The 13,905-nt window shown below is 32.2% G+C and overlaps 1 protein-coding gene across 3 annotated transcripts; it reads left to right on the top strand.

Annotated features, from left to right (window-relative positions):
* The first annotated feature begins 255 nt into the window (after positions 1–255).
* LOC143045373 (U3-aranetoxin-Ce1a-like) lies at positions 256–13,433 on the top strand. Of its 3 annotated transcripts, none has more exons than XM_076217831.1 (3): positions 256–425; positions 696–822; positions 13,199–13,433. In XM_076217831.1, the coding sequence occupies exons 1-3, from the start codon at positions 366–368 to the stop codon at positions 13,411–13,413; spliced, it is 402 nt and encodes a 133-aa protein (XP_076073946.1). In that variant the 5' UTR covers positions 256–365; the 3' UTR covers positions 13,414–13,433. The 3 variants fall into 3 exon arrangements, 2 of the variants coding, with proteins under 2 accessions (XP_076073946.1, XP_076073945.1); XM_076217830.1 differs by lacking the exon at positions 13,199–13,433 and adding an exon at positions 2,568–2,842; XR_012968940.1 differs by lacking the exons at positions 256–425; positions 696–822 and adding exons at positions 10,634–10,788; positions 11,905–12,031.
* Positions 13,434–13,905: the final 472 nt, after the last annotated feature.

Raw genomic sequence — 13,905 nt, 5'->3', positions numbered from 1 at the left:
ATAATTCACAAGACAAAACATAGAAATTATGAGAATATTTAGAATTCCTTTTTTTTTGTCTTTTTTAGGGGGAGGCGGTTGCTTAAATCAGTCCATATCCAACCATATCAAAACAGACTGAACAAAAATGATATTCGTGTAGAGTAAATTTTAAAAGTGAAAAACTAGATACATAGACCTATTTTCTCTTTTAGTACTACAAGCCACAAAATTAAACGTGATTTCCTGCAAGTGAGGATTGAAGTTATCTATAGAGTTGAAGGGTTAAATTGAATGTTGAGTGTTGTACTGGAATCCAAACAGGTTTTGTATCTCAGGATATAAAGAGATAACAATAATAGTTTGACTAGACAAGAAAGATCAACATGTGGAAAGAAATATTAGTTGTGTTAGTTATTACTTGTGCAGTTGCCACCGCTTCTAAGGTATGAAACAGGATAGTCTTATTACACCAAATGTATACAAATGCATGTATCCGCACTTTTTAATGTGTTTAGAATTTTTCAGCAACTTAACTTATTGATGCTTTAAATTGGCTCTACCTTTTGTGGTAAGAAGCCCATGTCGTCTACACAATACTCATTGGTGACTCAAATCAAACATTTTAATGGCAAAACTAAATACGAAGTTGAAGACCATTACGAATCGAAAAATATAGAATATATTAATATATTAATTAGATTTTAATTTTGTAGGATGAGTGTAGACATGATTCACAGTGCGGTTCAGATGAATGTTGTTATTATCACGAAGGTCCATTGATGGTTAGTAAGAAAAGACAGAGTATTTTCTTTCCTGTCACAGTTCCGATGGTGTTTCAAGGTTAGTTTTTAAAACACAGGTTATGTTTCAAGGGTAGTTAATAATCTATGACACGTGTTATTTCATGGTCAGTATTAACCGTTACCCCTTAATATATGTTCGCGTTTTTTAGGGTCAAGTATAACTGTTACCACTCAATCAAACAAACTAAAAAAACTACAGTGACTGGTTGTAGAATAATAGATTTTAGTTCACATCCCTAACTAACCCTGATCTAAAATATATTCAAATTAATCTGTTCAATACAATCATTTTAACATTTTAAAAGATCAGTCTCGAACAGCCTTTATAAGGAATATCTATGAATAACATTCAAATGTGAATTTATATCAGCCTTTTGGTATTTTTGACAAATGTGATAGTCGTTGGTACAGTTGATACAATAATCATGTCTTTATAATAGTTATCAAAGTTACCAGGATTATAATTTAGTACGCCAGACGCGCGTTTCGTCTACAAAAGATTAATCAGTGACGCTCATATCAAAATATGTGTAAAGCCAAACAAAATGAACAAGTACGAAGTTGAAGAGCATTGAGGATCCAAAATTCCAAAAAGTTGTGCCAAATACGGCTACGGTAATCTATGTCTGGGATAAGAACATCCTTAGTTTTTCGAAAAAAATTCAAACTTTTTTGTGAAACAGGAAATTTATAAAAATTACCACATTATTGATATTCATGTCAACACCGAAATGTTGACTACTTGGCTGGTGATACCCTCGGGGACAAAACGTCCACCAGTAGTGGCATCGACCCAGTGGTGTAAATAGTTATCAATTGTAACAGAATTATAAATTAGGACGCCAGACGCGCGTTTCGTCGACACAAAACTCGTCAGTGTGGCTCATATCAAAATATTTGTAAAGCAAAACAAGTACGAAGTTGAAGAGCATTGAGGATCCAAAATTCCAAAAAGTTGTGCCAATTACGGGTAAGGTAATCTATGCCTAGGATAAGAAAATCCTTAGTTTTTCGAAAAAATCAAACTTTTTTGTAAAACAGGAAATTTATAAAAATGACCACATTATTGCTATTCATGTCAACACCAAAATGTTGACTACTGGGCTGGTGATTCCCTCGTGGACGAAACGTTCACTAGCAGTGTCATCGACCCAGTGATGTAAATAGTTATCACAGGTACCAGGATTATAATTTAGTACGCCAGACGCACGTTTCGTCTACACAAGACTCATCAGTGACGCTCATATCAAAATATTTGTAAAGCCTAACAAGTACGAAATTGAAGAGCATTGAGGATCCCAAATTCCAAAAAGTTGTGCCAAATACGGCTAAGGTAATCTATGCCTGGGATAAGAAAATCCTTAGTTTTTCGAAAAATTCAAACTTTTTTGTAAAACAGGAAACTTATAAAAATTACCACATTATTGATATTCATGTCAACACTGTTTCACTCATTTTGATCGCCTGTTATTATGATCAGAACCTTTAGCTATTGATAAGTAATCAATAATAAAAAAAGTAATAATTTTTATCTGTTTTTGTAATAATTTTTCATATCATGCTTCTCACATGAGATGTTTGAGGAGGTTATTTGGGGTTATGACGCTCCGTCTTTTATAGTCAAACTGTTGACTTTTTTTCATTTACGACTTGCGAGTGTTGTCCTCCAAGAAATACCAAACCACTAGATTATCCTTTTAGTCTTACAGCTTTTGAAAAAAATCATAATAAAATTTAGACTACCACGATTGACCTTTCATTTTATTTTCGTCTTTGTTTCAGGTGGATGGTGTGAAAAATACAAGAAACAAGGTGAATACTGCAATTACTTTAGCAAAATGAATGGTCACTGTGATTGCGGAGCCGGCCTAAAGTGCACTTACATAGCAGATCCGACAATGCCCCCAATGACCCCATCCGGAGTCATGACAGCAGAACACAAGCGAATGGTGTTATTTGGTGGACACACTGAATGCCAACCAATACCTTCAACATAAGAATAAAAATATTGATATTTTCGTAATCATTCACAAGAATAAAATCAGTTTTTACTAATACTATTGGTGCGTGTTATTTAATGCGTTTCCCTCGGTTTTAGTTTGTTACCCCGATTTTGTTTTTTGTCCCTGGATTTATGAGTTTTGAACAATGGTATACTACTGTTGCCTTTATTTATCAGTTTAACTAAGTGCAAGTTTGAAATTGTTGTTTGTTGCTTGAGCCAATATCATGGTATTCAGACTATTTCGATACTGGTATGATTGTTTGACTTCTTTCGAAATTGTAGATATATCTTGTTCTTGTCAGATTTCGTTTTTTTATACTCTGTTTGTTGTTGCATTTTTGCATTCAGTTGTTTTCGTATATTTTTGAATGTCTAATCTGTAACCTTTGTGCATCCAAGAACAGATGGTAAAACGGCACAATTGAAAGATACTAGTACAGCTTTATGTACTTCATACCATGACCAACAATTACCTTCAAATAAAAAATGAGGATCCGATATGCAATTAATCTTATGTTAAAACACTGACTTCAGTTTTAGATAAATGAAATTTCCATATCTATGAAACCAAATTCCAGCTGCATAAGACCAGCATACGAAGCATAGTAATATTGGTGGTCGTTGGTTTTTAACTTCTGTTTTATAGGATTTCACTCCACGTCGTCTAACTTGCGTATAGCCTTTTTTTCCTGCGTTTTGAGTTAGTGGAAGATTTCAATCTATTTGCGATATGTATATCAGGTGGAATCTTGGATCGTCAATGTGAAATGCATCAGATCACTTTGATGTACGAAGCGTTGTTTTTCTTTTAATCATATTTTTTATTTCTTTGGATATAAGATATTTCAAAGTTTGTGCATCCCGGCCTAGATTTCATTGACATTTTATTTCTACTTGAACGTCAGTAAGTACATTTTATTTAAAGTCATATGTGTACATAGTATACATGAGGTTTGAGAAGCTCTTTAACCTACTATCATAAACAAATCGTCCAGCTTCTTGCACATACCAATAAAAAAAAATCAACTGCAGGCAAATATTATGACTGCATTTCTTTTATTGTTGACCTTCCTGCTCAATGCTCATACGACAAACAACTATATGTGTATTGACTGGGGAACCAGCAATCGCTTAGATATTATAACATACTAACACACTCAAGACCATAAGATATATAAATTAATCACTTGCACTTAATAACAACTATGAATAAAAACAAATATAAAAGCAGGGCGAAACGACAGAAATATAATGGAGGACGTTTAAGCTATGAGGCAGCACTGGTTAAAAATGGCATGAACTGCGAATACATGTTTAACCCCATACCAAGAACTATAAAATTCCTAAAAAAAACCAAAAGAGGTCATAGTTCTGGCCTCATTTGAAAGGTAATTCCATCCTTTTTCTGTCTCAAATCTAAAATACAATTTACCATAACGTGATGTTCAAGGTCTAGGTACCTCGGCCGTGTTTACATACCTGAAACTATATGAACAGTTTTTCTTGAATAAATAAAAAAGTGAAATAGCAAATAGTTATCAAAGGGACCATTCTTATAATTCAATACGCCAGACACTTGAATCGTCTACATAACCCTCATCAATGACGCTCAGATAAAAATAGTTAGAAAGCCAATGAGGAAAAAAGTTGAAGAGCATTAAGGACCCAAAATTCCAAAACGTTGTGCCAAATACGGTCACAGTAATCTATTCCTGGGATAAGAACATCCTTAGTACATTTGTATTTCGAAAAATTAATATTTTTATAAACAGGAAATTAATTTTAAAAAAATACTATATAATTGATATTCATGTCAAAACCGAAGTTCTGACTACTGGGCTGGTGATACCCTCGGAGACGAAACGTACACCAGTAGTGGCATCGACCCAGTGGTGTAAATAGTTATCAAAGGTACGATGCTAATAATTTTATACGCCAGACGCGCGTTTTTTCTACACAAGACTCATCAGTGACGCTCAGTTCAAAATAGTTATAAAACCAAACAGGTACAAAGTTTAAGAGAATTGAGGACCCCAAACTCCACAAAGTTGTTACGTGCCAAATACGGCTAAAGTAATCTATGCATGGGACAAGAAAATCCTTAGTATTTCGAAAAATTCATATTTATGTTAACAGGAAATTTAGAAAAAAAAAAACTACTGTCCTATTCCTGATTTGGTAGAGGTATAATGACCTGGGTACTTCCTATGTAGAAATTGTTAATTAAAACAGTGATAACTTCTGTGCCCATTTTTTTTTCTGGTAATTTTATCTAGTATGTCTGTTTGTTCTGTTCACATAGTTATCAAAGGTACCAGGATTATAATTTAGTACGCCAGAAGCGCGTTTCGTCTTCATAAGACTCATCAGTGACGCGCATATCAAAATATTTATGAAGCCAAACAAATACAAAGTTGAAGAGCATTGAGGATCCAAAATTCCAAAAAGTTTGCCAAATACGGCTAAGGTAATATATGCCTGGGATAAGAAAATCCTTAGTTTTTCGAAAAATTCAAAGTTTTGTAACAGGAAATTTATTAAAATGACCACATTATTGATATTCATGTCAACACCGAAGTGTTGACTACTGGGCTGGTGATACCCTCGGGGACGAAACGTCCACCAGCAGTTGCATCAACCCAGTGGTGTAAATAGTTATCAAAGGTACCAGGATTATAATTTAGTACGCCAGACGCACGTTTCGTCTTCATAAGACTCATCAGTGACGCTCATATCAAAATATTTATGAAGTCAAACAAACACAAAGTTGAAGAACCTTGAGGATCTAAAGTTCCAAAAAGTTGTGCCAAATACGGCTAAGGTAATCTATGCCTGGGATTAGAAAAGCCTTAGTTTTTTGAAAAATTCAGAGGTTTTGTAACAGGAAATTTATTAAAATGACCACATTATTGATATTCAAGTCAACACCGAAGTGTTGACTACTGGGTTGGTGATACCCTCGGGGACGAAACGTCCACCAGTAGTGGCATCGACCCAGTGGTGTAAATAGTTATCAGGATTATAATTTAGTACGCCAGACGCGCGTTATCAATATAATGAATTTTTTGCGACTGTAATACAATAACTTAAACTATACCAATTTTTCTGCACTTGATGAGCATTTCAACATCAATATCTTTTAAGTCTTACTCAATTATTTGAGTATCCAAAAGCTGATAAAAAAAATAAAGATTTATAAACCCAAAAGCACAAAACATATAGCAAAAGCCAGGAAACGAATTGGCGATACATTCCTCTTTTTTTTAAATTTCCAAAATTTTGTAATAGGAAATTTCAATAGCACAAAATCCGTATAGTCCAGTAAATCTAGTATACATTTGACCCTGACCTTGAAATTATTACAACAGAACATTTTAAAGTATTTATCTTTAGCAATATATACCAAATATACACAAAAGTCCCATAAAATCTAACTTGAGGAAGCTAAAAAAAATATGATTTGAAACCTAAGGATATTTGCATTGATAAGGGAGATAACTCTGCAAAAAGGCAGAAATATCAAAATAAATTGATACAAAATTATAACTTTACCGCTTCTATTCAACACAATGTATTGATTCTTGATATTTTAGTCTTCTTTAGAGTATAACAATCCACTTAAAAGTTGTTTTCATATCTTTTACCAAGCTACAACATAGATTTAGTAATTCATTAGTTGACCATTTATTAGATTTTTTCGCATGTTAAGGTAAAGAATCTTAAATTGAATAAATCTAATTAAGCATGTATTCTACTTTTCGTGGTTTAAAGTTTCTTCAAACAAGGAAGATGCTGAACAAATATAATTTACAGATATAAACAGTACCAAATATTCATATTATTTTTCAAAATGATCACATTTCTATAACAAAAAATATGCCCCCCCCCCAAAAAAAATACCCCTAATACTTCGGTTTGGTACATTTCATGAGCAGAAAATTATATAATATAGTCAAATACGAACATCAAAATATCATATTTTACATTAATTTTATGAAAATCAAATGACAAGAAAAAGACTCATTTTTGCGGAGTTATCTCCCTTTCCAATTCTTATTTACATAAGAAATTAAAAATGCAAAATTTGAGTTTTCCTTAAGTTAGATTTTATGGGACTTTTCTCTGTGTATATTTGGGGCTTAATGCCATAGATTAGATCTAAAACATTGCCTGTTGCAATTAGTTTGAGGTACAAATTTAGTTTGACTGAACTAGTTTTTTCTTGCCGAGGTACTGGCTACTGGGCTGGTGATATCCTTCAAGTCGTCTTACTTGCGTATCAGTTTAATATTTCTACGTTTAGAGTCAGCGGACGATCTCAATAAATTATGCGGTATATATTGGAAGGAAATCACCGAGTAAATCTTGGATCATCAATGCTAAATGCCTCAGAGTTCTTTGTTGTACGAAGATTTGTTTTTCTTTGAATTACATGTATATCTCCCAGTTTAAAAGATATTCCAAAGTGTGTGCCACCGATCAAGATTTTTCTTGTAAAACTATTTCTACCTGAATGAAAACAAAAACATAGGTACCTAAACTTAATGTCTTCTTTTTTTTAAATTTCGATGAAGACTTTCATTTTGTGTCCGACCGTTTGAGGCACAAGCTGCTGTAAAATAATGTTGTAGTTTAATCTTTATGTCATTGTTTATGACTATAAAAGAAATCTACGACGCCACTTGTACCGAAAACTATTATTCTGAGTTTGGTAGACTTTTCTTTTGACTGTGGTGCCCTTCTTCTTCTTATGTAAAAAATGGTGGATTAAACATAGTTTTATTGGTAGTTAACCATCACACTTGTTTGACAGTCGCATTACATTCCATTATTTTAACAATAATGTTTGAGCAAAACTAACAGACATACAAAGAACATTGACAAAAATTGGGGTACAACATTCAACAATTTGTTTAAATCGTAAACACTATAAAAACAAGTGGTTTTTTATAAGAACCTTTAAAATATAAAAAGTTAACGACGACGACGGACTCCAAGTGGTGAGATTTTGAGCTAAACAAAATGACTAAATAGTAAAGGTTGAAAATGTACAAAGACTAAAAAAACTACAACACGTAATAAAGATAACAACATCAGTACATAAAATCTACATTTCAAGACCATCAGTTATTATTTATGACGTTGATATGGCATATTTATCAATCAACAAGTTCATAATATCTTCCGATGAACTCTTCTAAAGAAAAAGGACGAGAACCTTTTGAATCAACCCTAGTTCATCAAATCTCTGCTCAGACAGTGTTATTAAGTCTGAATAGAAGTTTCAAGTTCTTGAATTCCGAATGAGTTGGAAAATGTATATTCCATATACAAGTGAAGTTTGTTTATTGCTAATAAGGTGGGAGAAAATAATTACAAAATAAAAAAAATCACATTTGTCATTAAGATTTATTTTATATTCAAAGAATCATCTTAAAATAAGGCAGAGGAAGCCTTTGTTCTAAGGAAAATATTAATGGAACCCAATAAAAAAAAATAATTGTCAGCGAAAAGAACATCATTAATATACCGAATGTGAAACAACGTTATCTGGCTTTTTCATTATCTTGTTTTGACAAATGTCTGAAGGAACTCAATATCGAAATAGATAGAGGTCGGCAAGGAATGGCGCACAGTTCATTCTCATAGGAACGTCGACAATCTGTTAAAAAAGTCTATTTCCAAATTTAACAAAAATATGCTGTTAATTGAAACTCCTGCATACTTATCACCTTTTACTTTATGTACAATGTTTAAGCTTTTGTTCACTATTAATACAATATTCCATATGGTATCTAAAAGCAATAAACTTATAGCGTATGCTACCTTTTTTATATTGAAAGCATTGTGGATTGTATCTTTTATACGATTTTTTCTTAAATTTCACATGGGGAACGGTGGTTTACAGTATTAAAAAATAATATGTTTTGATTGAATTAATTTCTGAGAAATATCCAGATGCAAGTTAGTGAGAAGTTCTTTTAAAAGAGTCTAAAGTTTTACGTATTCGTTTCCGAACAACATCTTCATCGATAGGGGAAAAAGTTTTTTTTTAAGATCGGGTAGATTATCTTTAATAGCCAAGAGACTTGGTGATCATCATAAATCTTTACTCGATTGTTTCCAATATACTTTGAATCATTTGCAAAACATAAATTTGATATTTCACGAACCTTCCCTTTTTTGTAACTAAATCATTATTTTAAGAGAAAATATTTTCTTTTTAGTGAGAACAAGTCCTTTATTTGTAAGAACATGTTTCCCTATTGCCCCTAGTGCACCTCTCTAATCTTGGTTCATGGATTTATTTTTCAATTTTGTAACATAGTTGCGTTGACGTCTATATGCTTCTGAGTTCTTACTACCATTATTTTTTTTAGTATTGTCATACATCATTTTCTTCCTATAAATTGCACTTTATATTTTCTTTCCAATGGGGAATGTTTGTTCGGTTACCTCTTTGAAAAATAACTTAAATTGTCATAAGCTACATTAACATCATTAAATTCTGATTTTTTTCAATCTTTGAAACATTGATTCGTCAAAATTCTTTAAACTTCTGCATATCTTCTTTTTTGATAAAGTAGTATTCCACAATTTAACTGAACCGGTTTAAAGTTGTGCACATCCGTAGTACCAGTTCCATAATAACTCATATTCACTCTTCATTAAATCAAGTCTAAAAAAGGTTCTTTAGCAAAATTCATCAACATGAAGCTGTCTTTAAAATGTTTTTTAATCAAATTAAAACAATATCACAATTTTCTCTTATCGAATCTCTCTTATCACAATTAGGCGTATCATAATTAAAATCACCAGTAAAAGTAAACTTATATTTGCTACCATCTGTATTGAGATGGTCATCTGATATACTAGGAGGCTTACATATCCCGTTAAAGAATCATTTTGTGCTTCAAATAACTACCTTAATACCAATGGATTCAGCATCTTAGAATTCTAGTTTAGTTCTTCTATCAGCTGCAACGATCAGATCTGACATATGCAATAAGACCATCACCTTGTTGATTTTTCTATCAGCACGCCAAATTGCAAAATTGGGCATTGGTAAATGGTATATCAGTTTTAGTTTCTGGTTAAAAGTGAACATCTACTAGACTTCGATGCGTTGAGTCTTTAATGGGTCATATTTATGAAGAAGGCCGTTGATGTTTAAATACAAGTAATCTTGTATATACGTGCTAATGCTTTAAATGCGGTGCCAGAATAGACTATCTTCACATTAAATAGCCTGATTTGTCATTGCAGGTTTACCACACTTTCCAAGTAAATATTTGATTGGACCTGGAATTTTACGCTCATGCGGATCAGTAAAGTAAAAACGCTTTTTCAAAGTTGTTGCTGTATGGAATATCTGTAGTCGGACATGTTATGTTCTCCGACAGGGTAAGGGAAAAGGGTTTTTCAAGATTAAATAAATGTATTTGAAATAAAAACATTTTTGTCTGCAAGTTCAGAAAATTATTGAGGATTAAGTAATATCTACTGTGTAGTAATTTTTATCTGGGGATTAGCCGTCTGGGGTCTAGGGTCGTATTGTATATCACGAGTGTAGAACCTTTATCTCCCGCCTGAGGCCAATGTATGCTATGGTCAAATATGGAAGTGGATTAGCCAGTTATCGGGAGGGACAATTAAGATCAGATTATTGCATGAATTTGGACACTTATAATCGCGTTTCGTGATCAATCAAATGTTTAATTTCAAAAACTATATACATATACCAATATTCTCTTTGAACAGTACAAACGACATATCTGGTTTCTTTCGGGTGAGGATCGTACTTATATCTTGAACTTGAAGGTTTAAATAGATATTCAGTTTTGTACTGGAATCCAGACATGGTTCGTATCAAAAGATATAAAGAGATTAGAGTAATAGAATCAGTTCTCTTTGATTTGACTATTCTAGAAAGTCGACATGTGGAAAGAAATTTTAGTGGTGTTAGTTATTTCTTGTACAGTTGCCACCGCTTCTAAGGTATGCAATACGGTATATTTATGAAAGTCTAAAAATGCATGGTATCGAAATTTTAAAAAATGTGTATATGAAGCATTTAAAAATTTCGATACAATGCATTATTTACCTTTCGAGCAATTCAACTTAATAACGTTTTAAACTGATCTTATTATTTATGATTTGTCTATGTTTTTAAAAAGCACTTCGATATCTGTTTAAGATTTTGTTGGTTTGTTTGTAATTTAATGTAAATTCAATATAGAGTGCTTAAACACTTAATTGCTATTATATCAATTAATACAAGCTATAACACGGCCATCATGAGTTGGTGGACTATTGTGAAATTTCTGTGACTCAGATGACCCCGCATATGTTTCATATGATTAATAATATCACAGACAGATTTTTTTATTGACTTATTTTATTTTTTAAGTATGTCAGGTCGTCGTCTCAATAATAAGTAATTATTGCTTTCTACCACTATTCATCTCAAGGAACTTATTACTATAAATATAACAGTACAAAACAAATTCTGTAGTGATTCTGTAACTATTGATTAAATAGAACAAAACCTTGTAAGAGTGTGGCACCCATTATACAATCCTAAACAATGGACAAATAGTAGGCTTATATTTGCCACAAATGGAAGCAACTTGTTAATTTTAAATAGAAATAATCATCAAAACAAACTTAAGAAATACGATAATCGTGCTTGAAATGTTAATGATCGCAAGGTTTAATGCATTTTTTTTTTTGTGTGTGTAAACTTGTTAAAGATTGCAGACTTTTGGTCTTTATGAGACTCATCACTGACGCTCAATTCAAAACATTTTGAAAGCCAAATAAAATACGAAGTTGAAGAGCATTAAGACGTAACAAAAATAGAATAATTAATGTAAACAAATTTATTTTCCCGACCAATTTATTTTCGCGACTTACGTAAGTAGAAAATTAACGCAAATATAAATCGTCGCGAAAATGTAAAACTTGGATCTTTCCTTATTAAACTACATAATATAAATTTAAAAATCGCGAAATTAAATAGCCGGGAAATGGACTAGAAATGATTAAACGCGAAATAAAGTATCCGCGAAAATAAGTTGGTTTACAGTATATGAATTAATTTTCATATTACAGGTTGAATGTAGACATGATTCACAGTGTGGTTCAGATGAATGTTGTTACTACCACGAGGGCCCATTGTTGCTTAGTAAGAAAAGACAGGTTGATTTTATAAATGTCACACCAATGGTTATCTTTCAAGGTTAGTTTCAACCGTTACCAATCTATATATGGCACAGGTCATAACCGTAACAACTAAATCTATGACGTTTGTTTATTTAAAACATATTTCAAAACCAGGTTTAATCCACCATTTTCTACATTTGAAAATGCCTGTACCAAGTCAGTAATATGACAGTTGTTGTCCATTCGTTTTTTATATGTTTTGTCATTTGATTTTGCCATGTGATTAGGGACTTTCCTATTTGATTTTCCTCTGAGTTCAGTATTTTTATGATTTTACTTTTTTCATTGAAGATCACGATTAAAACAAACCCGTGTACTGATTTATGAAGGAAAATATGTCGTTTCACATCCATAGACCTTATCTGATATATAAAGAGACTGTGCATGACCAATCGTTTTGACATTCTATAGTATTCGTTCTCAAACAACATTATAAGTAGAACACATTAATGGCATTCCAAGTGCTATTTGATTTGACAGTCTCTTGATATTTTTACAATTGTAATATTCGTTTGTACAGATGTGTATGAACCATTTTATTCTGTTGGTAATATGGTCGAAACCACTCGAATACTGTAATTTCAATGTCATTTGTAGGTGTGTTTCGATACTTCATTTATAAAGTGCAGAATAAATAATGTTTGCAATAGTTATCAAAGGTACCAGGATTATGTTACAGTTTACATGTTTACAATCCTACAAAATAACGCAAAACCCTCAAAAGAAATACGAGAACCGAGGGAAACTCAGTTATTTAGACGGATTTCAAGAATGTATACGCATTTTTGATAGATCCACTGGGAGCTCTAGATATTATTCTTTTGAGAATAAGCAAACAACTTTATGTTTTATAGAAAAATGAGTTATCATAATATTTGCAAATATCATAAAAAGTTAAAATCACAAAAATACTGAAAGGTCAACAAGAAAAGTCCCTTATTAAATGGCAAAATTAAAAGCTCAAACACACAAACGAATGGATAACGACTGTCATATTCCTGACATGGAACAGACAAGAAAAGACCTTTCAAAGTATATGCAAAATCAGTAGACGACATTATGCATTTATGCGTTTAAATTTCTTCGGTTTATATATTAAACAAATATATTCATTTTACGTAAGGTTTTTTAAATAAGGCTACCATGAATGAGTTATTATTTTATTTTTTTCTCTATGTTCAAGGTGGATGGTGTGAAAAATACTTGAAACAAGGTGAACACTGCAATCACCATAACAAGATGAATGGTCACTGTGAATGCGGAGCCGGTTTGAGTTGCGCTTTCATAGCAGATCCGACATTGCCTCCAATGACCCCGTCTGGAATAATGACAGCAGAACACAAGCGCATGTTGTTTTTTGGTGGACATTCTGAATGCCAACCAGTACCTTTATCATAAAAATTAAAAAAATATAGTTATTTGTGTTACAGATAATTAACAAAAAGTGTTTAAGGAAGTTCACCATTTAGGAGGCAAATTTAACATTTTTCCTTATCCTGATTTTGCGGTTTACATGACTATAAAATATATTGGCGGTGCACGTCTGTTTTGGCTACGGCCATTTAAAGGTAAACAAATCTGATGATTTTCCAATTTGTCATCAATTTTTAACCATTTTTTAGCTATTGTCATGAACAAAAATAACTGTTTCGCAATTGAATTTTTTGTCATACTTTCAAAACAAAATGAATAGGCAACCTGAATGAATTTAACTTAAAAAAAAACTATAGGTATGTGTTAATGTTAGAAAGTTTCCTAACATTTAACTGCTTTTTTCATTTGAAATTTACCATGCTGCCAATCTGGTAAGTTTTAAGATGTGGTAAGATTGCTCAAAAGACAGCTCTCTACAAGAGACCAAAATGACACAGAAATTAACAACTATAGGTC

This window comes from Mytilus galloprovincialis, chromosome 9 (assembly GCF_965363235.1).
Source record: "Mytilus galloprovincialis chromosome 9, xbMytGall1.hap1.1, whole genome shotgun sequence".
Taxonomy (NCBI): Eukaryota; Metazoa; Mollusca; class Bivalvia; order Mytilida; family Mytilidae; genus Mytilus; species Mytilus galloprovincialis.
Note: the sequence above shows the minus strand (reverse complement) of the source record. Positions and strands in the feature narration are given on the sequence as shown.